Source organism: Varroa destructor, unplaced genomic scaffold (genome assembly GCF_002443255.2).
Source record: "Varroa destructor unplaced genomic scaffold, Vdes_3.0 BEIS01000001.1, whole genome shotgun sequence".
Classification (NCBI taxonomy): Eukaryota; Metazoa; Arthropoda; class Arachnida; order Mesostigmata; family Varroidae; genus Varroa; species Varroa destructor.
The window spans coordinates 76,149,575-76,162,781 of NW_019211454.1; the positions used below are offsets into that span (position 1 = coordinate 76,149,575).

The 13,207-nt window shown below is 38.1% G+C and overlaps 1 protein-coding gene across 8 annotated transcripts in view; it reads right to left on the minus strand.

Annotated features, from left to right (window-relative positions):
• Nucleotides 1–5,908: 5,908 nt before the first annotated feature.
• The window catches only part of LOC111243573 (acyl-CoA:lysophosphatidylglycerol acyltransferase 1-like), a 54,296-nt gene continuing 46,997 nt past the window's right edge, over nt 5,909–13,207 (minus strand). For all 8 annotated transcript variants that reach the window (XM_022789408.2, XM_022789400.2, XM_086977840.1 and 5 more), the window contains 4 exons: nt 11,730–11,891; nt 10,983–11,132; nt 9,002–9,168; nt 5,909–7,206 (listed from right to left, as the gene is read on the minus strand). In XM_022789408.2, the coding sequence (XP_022645143.1) occupies nt 6,759–7,206; nt 9,002–9,168; nt 10,983–11,132; nt 11,730–11,891 (927 nt within the window). In that variant the 3' untranslated portion in view covers nt 5,909–6,758. The remainder of the gene's footprint in view (nt 7,207–9,001; nt 9,169–10,982; nt 11,133–11,729; nt 11,892–13,207) is intronic.

The following is a 13,207-nucleotide window of genomic DNA, read 5'->3' on the forward strand; positions in this document are numbered from 1 at the left end:
TGGTCCAAGTTGGTTACTTTGGCAACGATAGATGATCAACAGGCGCGCGTTATACTGCATCGTTAGTTCGCCTTCAATGCTTTCCTCTGAAAGGGGATATTGATTTGAAGATTCGGCCTTAAACTATACAAAGCATCCATCACTGTTCAAACTAAACTCAAAGTTCCAACAGTTCTATTAAAGACAGTCGTTTTAAAACCGTCGACTTGTTTGCAGTTGTATTTGATTATCAAGTGATGTCACCAAAGCCGTTTAATATTCATTGAAAATTTTATGGTAGCTTATGGGCACATGCTATACATATGCGCATTGGCACCTATATGACCACCATAGACGCAATATAGGAAGGCGTAAATGCATTTGTCCGAAGATGTTAACTGGATATGAAGACCGGTCGAAATACCTTGTGAATAAGCGTAGTCAAAATGCCGCATTTGTGGTGTACCTGGCCATGTACCGTTGTTTACATTTGTTCCAGTTCTGGTTGGGTAGAATACAGTTGGCGTATGATACACCAGATTAGTATATCTAAGTATCTACTGAGTGAAATAGGTACTATTTTGAAATTTAGTGAGTCGTAATTTTCGAAATCTAGTTAGAACGGAAACATTTTAGTACCTATAGATTGAGTAGATCGTAATGAGTAGTCCCTTTGACTACCCTCTACCAAACTTCTTATACAGGCAGATCACACATCTTTACATTAAAATAATATTTGTTATTCTAAACATTTTCGTATACGTTTGCGAAATGTTTATGAGGATGTTTACGGATGTTGTTGTTATTCTAGCGGTTAGCTGCATGGCAAACGCAGCAAGATCACTTATGGTAAGCTGTATATTCCATGCTTTACCTTCATTCTCCGTGGTAAAATTGGATATTCTTGCAACATTGGCAAATATAACATTCTGGGATAGAATATGATATTAAGGTGTATTTATGGATTGAACAAGTTTGTCAAACTTGTCTCTCTCTTCTCTGTCACTCAAATGCAATAAATTGTTGTGTTTTAGTGTTCTATTTTTACCTAGGTGCTGTTAAGGCTACTTTAAGACAAAAACAGTTCAGGCATTGGTTTTTAGTCGACTTTGCCGACGCATGAGGCAAGTCAACGTCAGATATTGTAGATCGATTGCATAGGACGTTCTATATCCTATACATGAAAATAGGAATTTTGTTTTCACAAATTGGCATAAAAGACCTAATTTATTTAGGTCTTCAATGCAAGTCAATTTAGGGGGTATTTATGCGCCTTTGGAATCTATACTCGAAAGAAATGTAACGATAAATAAAGAAAACGACAAAAGTTCATTAGCTCTTTTCCTAGAATGTTGTAGGTGTCGTGTAAATAATAAGGCTTACTAGATTTTTCGCTAGAGATTTCTCTTTTTCAGGCGTTATAGCCGCAAGGAGTTCTATCGAAATGTTTTTTTCTAGTATTTGTTTCTTAAATTTGCTTTTTCGAAGGCGCGCGCTGTCAACTTCGTATAGATCGAAAACGTTGCTCGTGAATTTACTGTGTGAGGCCACGCCGTTCGAATTTAAATAGCTTATGGCGGTCAGCGGCAAACTAGCTGCAAAAGCTTGGGTTGTCTCCCCAATTTGTCTCTTTGAATTGTTAAGGGTAAACCAGGTCAAAATGACAAACCCCCTAAAGGGATCTCATTTATATTTGGTAAACCATGATTTTTTCATGCATTGCTTGGATATAGGTAGCCTACCCCGAGCTTCTATTAGGACGTGGTGTTGGGGTTATCGCTGCGCCGTTCTTGCGAATAATAATACTATACAATATTCTAAGTAGAATAATGATATAACGAAGAAGCAAGACACAAATTGCATCCAATTTCACAATGAAAACACGAGAAAAATAGTCTTTTCTCCGCGCAGATTACAGAGGTTTTCACGAATATATTAGCAACTTCCTACGCAACTGTGTTAGTAGAATGGTATTCGTTAACGACTTGCTATAAAACTGCATTCAAAGTGCCCCGGTATTATTGTCACGTTATAAACAAATGCCCAATGTATAACGAGCTTTGTATTTACTTCTTGTGTTCTATAGCTAGCAGGGTGGAAAGATGACCTCCGCCTTGGTCGGGCGGTCTATTGCCTGACCCCGTATCACTCCTCAGTTTAACATTGGCGTACGAGCTAGGTGACAAAACGTTTTTAATCGCAGCGATTCTTGCAATCCAATGTTTGCACATTAGTATTTTGCTTGACTGCACTTCTGCTCTCGTTATCATGACCATTTTTCCTCGTGTTGGCCTCGGGTTTGCCGCCAATGCTATTCCGACCGTCTACACGAGCTATGTATACATTGGTAAGCTAACCATAAATGATAAATTATATGAGGAGAGTTGTTCTCGTCAAGCTGCAAAGTTTGCTGAGAACCTGCCAAAATACCACTGGACAATATAAACCAGTCAAGAAGACATGTAATAAAGTACAGATCAACTATTCCACATCAGCCTTAAAACTGCTCAAAAATTATAGTAGCTTGGGCTAGTACTTCTTCAATACTGCTTAATAAAGTCCTACACATTGCGTGTTACAGTTTTATCAGGAATCAGGATTTTTTTTATAATATTAGATTTTAGACGGCATGCAGAATACTCATGAATAGTAGAATGGATACATTGTTTAAATAAGGGTAAACTTGCAATATTCGCTAATGTTGTCTGTATAGCTCAACGAATTGCATTAGCTAGTAGCGCAAACCAATAAGCCCACTCTTTTGCAATGAATAAAAGTTTTTTCTTTTATAATCGATATCGCTGTTTATATGAACATACGTTTGTATTGAACATCATTTTTATCAGTAGCTACCTTACAGCTGCAGACGTGCCTATAGGTGCCGCATGAGACTTTTCTGTAAATCTAATGCATACTGTTATGATTCTAAAAAGCTGAATTAAAAATAGGCATCCGACTAGAATTATGGTGTTGTAGTAAAGTATGTCTCCAGGCCTTTTTGTGTCTTCCCTGAGGAGTATCGTGAAATTGAGAAGACGTTACCCGACAAAACACTCTATGAAGATACTCTTTTCAGCAGAATATTGTGGCAGGCCCTTACAATGACCTTTCTTGCAGAATGGGTAAGCACTAGATAATCGATAAGGTGTATCAGCAAACGAAATGACTAGTGATGTAGTACATTTATGATTTAACGGTCTCATACTTAGTTTTCGATGTGTGTCGCGTTTCTTGCTCTATTTTAAAGTAATCGTAACTTATGTAAGCTGTTGTGCATGTATATGTATGTGTGCCTTCATTTGAACGTAAACTATTCTTATAATGAGCAAAAATATGGTTACTCGTCACATATTAGTGGTGGCCAGGTGATGGAGTACTAGCGGATGTTGACGACAAAGAATCTGGGCTCTCAGTGGGTAGCTGCATTAACGTCTATTGAGCATGGCGTATAGTTAGCTAAACATCGATTTCAAGATGTTACTGGCAATTCTGTGCTCTCATAGGAATTTAAAGATGTGGTTCTATGAGTCCCTTCTTCAAGCCACGGATTGAGATCAAAACATGGGATAAACTTAGATGAAATATTTACTTGTTAAAAACAACACAGTGGCACCGTGTATGAGTGGCAGCGCATACTGAACGCGTAAAAGAACTGACCTGAAAGCTTCCATAATGACGATGAATTTAAATTGAAACCACTATGATCTACCCGTACGGGACAACTAAATGCACGCTCCAGGTCTCCATATTTTCTGTATCGTGACTAAGGTTGCGTCAGGTCAACTCCACTGATTTCCGAGCCGACTGTTTTTTGATTTCGTTTTCGAATTAACTAACCGTCTTCCTGCGCCACATAAATCACGCAAGGCATCTTACCGAAACAATCAACAACATTTAGGTATATCCGAAATTGCCAATTTTTATAACGGTTGCAACTTTTTAAATCATAAAATAAGTTTAAAAAGGCTTTAGTAAAGTGCCGAAGCTAAGCTACAGGTGAGGAGAATGAGCCCTATTACAACGAAAGTATAAAAACGTAAGTTAAAGAAGCTAACCTACAGTTGACTGTCTACGCGATTGACCCATCATAATATAGGCACTCAGCTCTCTATATGATCACCAGATCACCGTCTGAGAACTGCAGTTTAATAAAAAAAAAGTATATGTATATTTTTATCATATAGAATTATGTTAATTGAAAAAAATAAAAAAATGTTCTTTGATATTTCAGATGACCGGTCGCAAATATCAACGATAATTTCTTATGCTCCCTTTTGGCAGTTCTGGCGGCTCAGAAAGCTTCCGTGAAGACAGTTACGTATGGTAATATTTTCCATCTATGCTATAGTCGTCATGAAGGTATACTGATTCCATCTAATCGAAACCTAGAATTTGATAAAAATCATAAAACATCTACGTTAATGATCTTGAACTAGAAATCAGTTAAACGCAAACGCGTTTTTTTGTATTGTGCAAATAAAACGTGTGCTAGGTTGTCGTTGCTTTCCATAATAGGGAAAATAGCTCTACATACACTACAGAGCAAGACTGGACATGGAGAAATCACCTAAAATTTATTGAGCTGACCCAACACTAGTATATAGTAATAAAGATATTGTTAATAAAATATTTACCTAATATACTTTTATGAAGCTGCGTAGCATCCATCAATCAGCATACTGAATTCTAATTCTACACTCAACCACAATTTTTCCGTTTGCTCAGATTTAATTAAGGCCGATAGTTATCTGCAAACTTAAAAAGCCCGCAGTGTACGAGGTACAAGGAAGGAGGTCCTTTTTGTTTGAGACTACTTGCACCTGGAATGAATGATTCGACCAATTAGGGTTATATGACATTGACGAGGACCTGTCAAAACCTTTTTAAATAAATACAGCAGTTAAATAACTCGTAAACCGTTTCGAAAGGATAAACCGCTGTCATAGAAAAGCATCTTGAACTTACTCAAAAATTAAAAGTCCCAGTTTTCCATAGAACAAGTGAAAAGCTCAGGGGAAATTCGTTATGGACGACCTGTACAAACTATACTGAAAAGATTATTTCGTACCTACCATACTTCGTAGTCCTCGTCCCGACGAGTTACCACCTTTTTCCGATCATTGGCGAATCATTTCGTAACTGACTTGAAAACTCAATCGGCCAACTCTTCCAATGAACAGGATTGAAATGGTTGAAAGATGGTAGAGTAACACGGCGTATAGATAATAAATTGATCTGCTGTTAAAGTTTAAGTGGCGAGCTACATTTTCGCTAGGTTAAAAACAGTCATATTGTAACCTCATATTTTAAAAACAGTCGGGCTTTCGGAAGAGGTGTAGGTGCATCATTTGCCAGCAAGCTCAACGCATATCGTAACTGTCGTATTTTCTAGGTACGAACGTTTTCGAGACCTCAACATCAAATTTTTTATCCTTCTAATCCCTCCGAAGTCAGCTTTATTAGGCACATCTTTCCATTTAAACCCAAAGATGCTCCAAAAATTTTTTCGTTTAGTATTTTCCAACTACTCTGAGGCTTCTGGCGTTTGTGATTAGTGTTTATAATTTTAATAACTCATTCTTTGACCATTATGGACTCGCCATCTAGCCGTGCTATAATTACTTTTGTAATATTTCTTGGAAAAGTAAAGCAAGTGTTTTTCTAAAGAGAAACGTGAAAAAGTTTGATACTTTTCAAAAATTCGAATTATATCGAAAATATACGAGAAGTTTATAAGAAAGCATGGATTTTATACAGGAGGATATATTTTGTAGATTAAATTATGATTTGTCCATCCGGAGTGTTTAATCAATTTAACCAAAATCATTTAATAGTCAAAGTTGTTCTATTTAACTAAGTCCAGCCGATTACACCATACGCAATCAAGGTTTACAAAATGCTAGCATAATTAATTCAACAAGGCATATACTACTTTTGCTGTCGTCGTTAGTCACGACTTTATTAAAAACAAAGTTATTTACATGGTTAGGTTATATATACAGACCGCTCTCTTAATCGTTTCTTACTATTTTTATTGTGTTTAATAATATATTGTTTTTGCTGAACTAACGAAAGAATCGGCACCGAGCAATTTTGATTTCTCTTGTTGGACCATTCAATAACCTCTGACAAATTTGTCCACCAATGATCCAGAATGCACTCCGCAAGACTAGGTGCTTGACTTTGCCAGGTGAACTATACTTAAGCTATATCACCTCATCACCACTGTCAGACATTGACGAACGAATAAACAGATCATTTACGTTACTTTATGACAAATGATATCACCATTTTTTGTAATACAACGGCTCCCATCGCGCGCCATCTCTCCTCATAGTTGCAACTACAACATTCAGACATGCGCATAGCGGAAACTAACAGCTGGCCACAGGAGACGGTCACCGTGCAACCTTTTCATTATTCCGTTCAGGTTTTTCCTGACTATTTATTCTTCCTTAAAATGTTAACTTTACATTTAATCTCAACTTTGTTCCTCTGCTTTTTGCTCTTACGTAAAGTCTTCGACACAATAACAGCTTACCTTCTTTCTTATACAGAAATAGTTTAACTTACAACAACTAGTTCGTATATCAATTTGGTTTTGTTTGTAGACTACTTTCGATGTTTTACCCATCCTTTTGCGGACATAGATGCTCATGTCTCCATCACTGTACATTCGCAACAAGGCTTAATACCAGGCTTCTTTACATCTCGGATCCAGTCGAATGTAATGAGAACGACAGTGCACTATTGCAGTGCAGGGTCGGTTTAGATTCCTACTAGCCAAAGACGACGGCCTTAAGTGATCGGTAGAGATAGAGATGAAACATCGAGGACAAGATCCAGCAGACATGGATAAATAACACGTATACATGACTGAGCTCAACCGGCCTGGGCCTTTCGGCTCTCGTCAGAGGAGAAAATTGTTCGCGACGATTAGGATCTACGGCAGGTCTGGGTGCAACCACTTCCCGTTCCATAGGTAAATTATCTCGACTTTCATCGACGAGAATAGCGTGACGCGCACCTTCAATGGAACGCTCCGATAGACTGTGACTGCTACTTAAGGGAATACCTGTACTGCACTCGTCCTCTGCATGCGCGCTTGGAAAGCTTCCGTGTTCATAAAAGTGTTTCAATAGCTGTTCCTTCTCCACCCAGCGTTCATACATCCAGGCAATCAAGGCATCACCATCGCCGAAGGGCACATCTTTCACTGCGTACTTCCTGCAAGTATGGAGCCATTATCAGTTCCAAAATATGTAAGATCTGCTTCACTTTAAAATAAAATCATCACTTGATCTGGCTGTATATACATGTACATGCATACAGCCTAATATAGGCGCTCAAAATGAAATTAACAACTCTTTTTTTGTTAGCATATAAAGTATAATCACGCAACTCTGTAATAAACAACGTTGTCTTGAAAATCGATTTTCAAACTTGAATTTAAATCAAATCGTAGCTTCGGAAAAAAAGTTATACAAAAAATACATTGATATCACATTTGAAGTATTAGTTACTGTGGCTAAGCACAAATGATATATCTGAAATCGTAAAACTAGTCTAAGCCTCAAAATTACCATCGAGTCATTAACCCGTTTGCTGTCAAGCGCATCTAATCTTTATTACAAAATTGTCTTATTTGGCTAAGTTTATTTACTTATCCGCCGATTAATATAAGAACATATGCCATCGACTGCATTAGATAAGCCAACACGTATACAGTAAAGCCCCTTTATTTATTATATATATATAGTAACCTGTAAGTGAAAACCAACTGAGCTCACTTCAAGAAGTTCAGATAAACACATATTTTAATTTCGAAAATCAACGCTCCGAGGTCAGGTTTTTCTTCCTTGCACCCAAAATTGGGGCCCCAAGAAGGGGCTTTAGGCGAACGCTCAGTACATAAACAATGCAAACGTTTCAAGAACAGAAAGAGTACTGAAGACCAGCGAGGAGGTAATCAGATGTCGGAACCCAAAGGACAAGAAGTAATAGCCGCGATCGAGGAGGTTTTTTACGACAGTAGCTTTCGGGCCAAAGCTGGCATTTCATCTGTAATGTGTGATCGAATTATAATTCAAATACTGAATATGCGGAACCTGTAAAAAATGAATCCTCCGTTAGTTGTCTCTAGCCAATTGGAAATGCATGTGGTATGCGCACAATTGGGGAACTTAATAACAAACCCTTCTGGAGCATACGGTCGCCATAAATGAGGCATGCTTCAATTTTACCTCAAGCGAGAGACAAGTATCAAGGCTTTGGAGAGAAATCGAGTTCGATGGCAGTTTCGAATAGGCTTGGAGTAGGTGTATAGTAGTACTTGCAATGAATATCAGGAGAGTCTGCTACTATGAGGTACTTGCCGAAACTGGATAATTAATACAGCATGATATCTTGAGTTCCTTAAAAGATTAAGGACCGCTGGCACCGAAATCGGAAGCACTGGCTACTTGATGACGACGCTAAACTACATCGCCGTGCCTAAATTACTTCTTGGATTGAGCAATACTCAACGTTTGGCTTCAACTCGCTTGTTCTGTCGAGCTAAGTTCGTCGGATTACGAGGTTTTCCGTCCCCCAAAGCGAGCAAATTTCTGGGCAACTATACCCCACTATTGATTTACTTCGAGAAGCCATAGACAGAGAAACTAGGTATGAGGCCGCCAATGGTTCTTATATGGCTGTCAGAGCGGCGCGTCAGACATGCATGATGTAAAGCAGAGTATTTCTAATACATATGAAACAATCATCATGCTAGCTTGACTAGTTTAAAAGCTATTCAGTTTCATAGTTCGCCGGATTCATTTGTAGCGGCCTAGTATTTTTGATCGACCAACAGAGATCGATACATAAAATTACTATCGATTTTAAACTTGAATTCGCCTAGATGCATACGAGTTCCTGCTTACTTGTATTTCGATCATCTAGGTAAATAGTTATACTACACAAATATACTACCGAGTTCGTGGTACAAGCCTAGAGCATAAGAATGTGAAAAGCTGTATCTCACCGATAATGAAAATGTACAATGTGTGGCTTTCGGTAACCGGTGGCGATTGCGAGGATATCAAGCGGTCGCGCTGGGGCTCCAGGGTATCCGATAGTTAGATCAAGAAGGTATTCAACTGCTGGCTGTCCTTTTAAAACGTCTGGGTCCGTCAATGTCTCCAACGCTAGCTGATAAGTGATACACAAACACGTATAATATAAAAAAAAATACAGCTTAGGCAAATTCAGCTATAGCAAATGCTTTTAGGGCTAAGTGGTGTAATGTGCATGTAAACAAATTAGATACATTTTTATACAGTGACGCACATTCTGAAAGCTCCTTAACCCGTAGTTGATTCCATTGAACATTTTCTTTTCAATTTTTCGTGCTGCATAATAAATTCCATAGTAGTTATTATCAGTTCCGCATATTGTACACGGATAAGGCAAATTTCAGTTGAAAGCCGACCACCAATATTAAAAAAATGACTTCATGCTGAGGTAACGTCAAATTTGATATTGTGTTAGCATCCGTAAAAGCGAAAGCCTTAGCTTTCAATAATATAGGATGTACCAGGTAAGTATGGATCAATTTCAATTCAATTTTTTCATTTAATGGAGTATTTAACTTGTAGACAAAGGCGGTTCTGTGTGTATTAAACCAACATAATCGATCTTGGTAAGAATTTTTACATGAAGTTGCATCTGGTACTCGAAAAATAAAATTTAGTTAGTAGGTTTACTTGCTTTTCTGCAATCAAATGCTGGCCATTACTAGCACTCAAAATAGCAAAGTAGTAGGACGCTGCGAGGTAAAATGACTTATTCCCATTGCAGCCACGTCATAGATTAATAATAGGTACCCAAGCTTTAACACCTGCCATCTTGAGAATGCTTTTCGCGCAATGCAGCCGCCTCTTGTTTTCACTGGGCGGGGCAAAGTTTCCTCGTGATTAGTTTGCCGTATTTTATATAGCCATTATGGTCCGAGACACATATATGTACCACACAGAATAATTTGCTGGTGCATTTGAATGCGACAACTACTTGAATGTACCAGAACGGCTTGAAATGACGACGTCCAGTAGACGTAGAGTTGTTCCATTTCAGTATTATACGGGTCTACTTCTTGTAAGTTGTGACAATTCAATCCAAAAAATCACAGTAGGACTGCCATTGAGGGAGAGAAGTCAAGCAGACATGCATACATTTTTTTGCGCATGGTCGGTCAGCAAATGGGAATGCATGCATGTGTTCCGTTATAATGGAATCTGCTGTATCTAACTCAAATCAAAAAGCTTTCCTCAGTCACTGATTTCATGTATCCGTTGACAAGCACGAAAAGTCTTATTGAGCGAAGAACATTTTCAAGATCCAAATTTTTCGCATGAAATTTTTGAAAGCAAGAACGTAGGCTGCGTTTTTTCCGAAGGCAGCACTGTATTGTCCTCGGTGTCTTTGAAGGAAGACTTAATGAAGTAAACCACATACATTTGTCAAGAGAAACACAAATAAGAAAATATTACAAAAAATGATAACTTTTACAAGCTAATATCACTAAAGGCCTCCTGGTGGCCTAATGGATGGTAATATTAAATAATAGGTATTCTGAAATCTAGAGTATCTATTATCTATTAGGTCATCAAGTTACGGAAGAGAATTTGTTTTTGTTGAATGAGTATCCTGTCAGCATGCAAAGGCCAAAACCTAAAGAATACATAAAAAAATTTTTAGTGTTCATAGTCGTTATAATGTGCAGTATAATATATAAGTCGTATAAAATACAGTAGAAAAAAATATCATGATCTCATCAACAAAAGACTTAGGATAAGTTAAGCGAATATTAACGAAAGCCTTCTTTGTGTAATTTAAATCTGGTATGTTAAAGTAAATAAAAACAAAAAAGAATACCAGTTTTGTTGACCAAACATTATTCGAACTAAATTTGATTCTATGGAGTGTTTATTTCTACAATTGAAGAAATTTCTAAATTCAAGTTCTACCTTGGTGGCACCGACCCTGGGAAGCGTCACATAGTCCAACTTAGGATAGCCGTTATTAGCAGCGTAGCGCTGGCTGCTCTCTAATCGTTTATGAAGAAATCCACCCTCTGGGAAGATGACTAGCCACCCCAGACGACGCGGTAAATAAACCTGAAAAAGCAGTCGGCATATGCAGCTGTTATACAGAACATTTTCAATGGTAAAATAGTGTAACAGGTGCGAAGCTCTACATTTTTGCAATACTCTACGAAGGTTATTGCATCTTGTATGCGTGGGCCAAACGAAGTGACTTACGCAGCGTTCTATGCCGGCGTATCCTTAATAATTTACGGTTTCGGCTTTTTAAGCTTTTTAACTTCATATCTGTATCCTACGGTATAAATCACGTTTGCCTCTTCTCTAGACTACATAGTTTTAGGGAAAATTTATTTTGCATTTTTAAGGGAACAACGTGAACTTATGCACTAAAATGCAACTCAAGTTCACATGTCAACCTCTGATGCGGCCGTTCTTAGGATGTTTTAACATGATCCTATGTAGCACTCGATGCCTTGTAAGTATTGCAATAGTACAAATGAGTTACAATATAGTAAAAGTGAAGGAATGTATTTCTTTGCAGCGTTAACCAGTAAACTTTATAAAGTGAGTTATAGTCTAGTTGAAATAATCAAGTAGAGGGGTACCCAATTTATAAAAAAGTAATGGTAATAGGCAAATGGCAATAAAATATTAATCTATTATACTGACATTCAGAAGATGTTGTCGGAAGGTCGTGAGCTGAGATTGCCGCGTATCCTTCCCCTGAGTGATGAAAAAGTCCCCGTGCGTCACCGACACAACACCGAAATTTGTAAATTTGAACATGGCGTCCATTATCCACATGACATGGTTGCAGACGTTGCGTTTTACCTGTGCTCAATGATGCCCAATATATACATATGTATATATAAATCCGGTCAAAATAATTACAGGTTCTGCAGTGAACAGAAAACATACTTTCATGCTCAGAATCTCGACAAGCTACCATAAGGATGGTAGTTGATTATGTTTCCGACTTGGGTGTACCTGTTCAACGTTGGATACCAAAGTGTCATCGAAATATATGTTTGGTAGTCACGAATTAAGAAGGCATATTCATATTGTATCATGTGTTCGCCGTCACGCGTCCACCTACCCTATCTTTCAATCGATTCATTTGTTTCTTCTCGCCAGAGATTTTCAAACCTTTCAGAAATTATCCAGCCACTTTTTGAGACTCTCTTCACTCCCAGATGAATTTCATTTGCCGGTGATCGGAGAACGTAGTAACCCGCCGGCTGAAAATCTTAAGGGGTACGGTGGGAAAAAACGTTCTGTTCAAGCTTTTGCAGGACGGCTTTGACAACCTTTGCTATATGCGGTCCGGCGTTGCCATGAAGGAGTATAACTTTGCCCTTTTTATCGGGCCTTTTCTGTTGGATAGCCTCGTTCACTGTATACAATTCACTTGTTGGTCGCCTCGGTTGTCTCAGGCGCTTCCTAAAGGATACCATAAAGACCCTTCCAGTCCCACAAAACGCAATCATTGTCTTCAAGCGACCTCGGATGACCGGCCGGGGCGAAGTGTGTCCTCTAGTTACAAAATACCATTATTAAACCTAGCAAATCACTTATAGCTATTCTCTTAAGCATAAAGTTTTCATCGTAACCAGCACAAATATTCTGGATTGCTTCAGCGACTGTTTTACCTTGACAAAAATGAAGAAAAAGGGCAAAAGATTAGGTGTCAAGGGTCGATTGTTTTCAACAGAAGCATCCATCTTTGGAGTTTGAACTTGAGCTAAAAGTCCAGTCACTGCACAACGAACTTACAACAGAGTAACGGAAAAGGAAGTAACCCTTCAACGGTACAAGAAATAAAAAGTAAGCGAAAAATGAAATAGAGAAGGAGTATTTCAGGTAACAATGTCGTTACTCACGCACTAACATGAATAATTATAGCCATTAACTTACCACCTGCCAAATTTAAAATGTCACTGTTTTCATGTAGCTTGTATAGTTTCTATAGCAGCCTACTATTTGCATGAAATACTGAAACTTCACAAAGAACGGAATAGTCTTATTGAAGTAGATAAGCAACAGTAACGGGATGGTAGGTAACGGCTTAATAACAATGCAAGAATAAGATCATTGGCACAAGATAATGAAACAACTGCGGCCTAATTGGATGATTAGGATAATGTCGT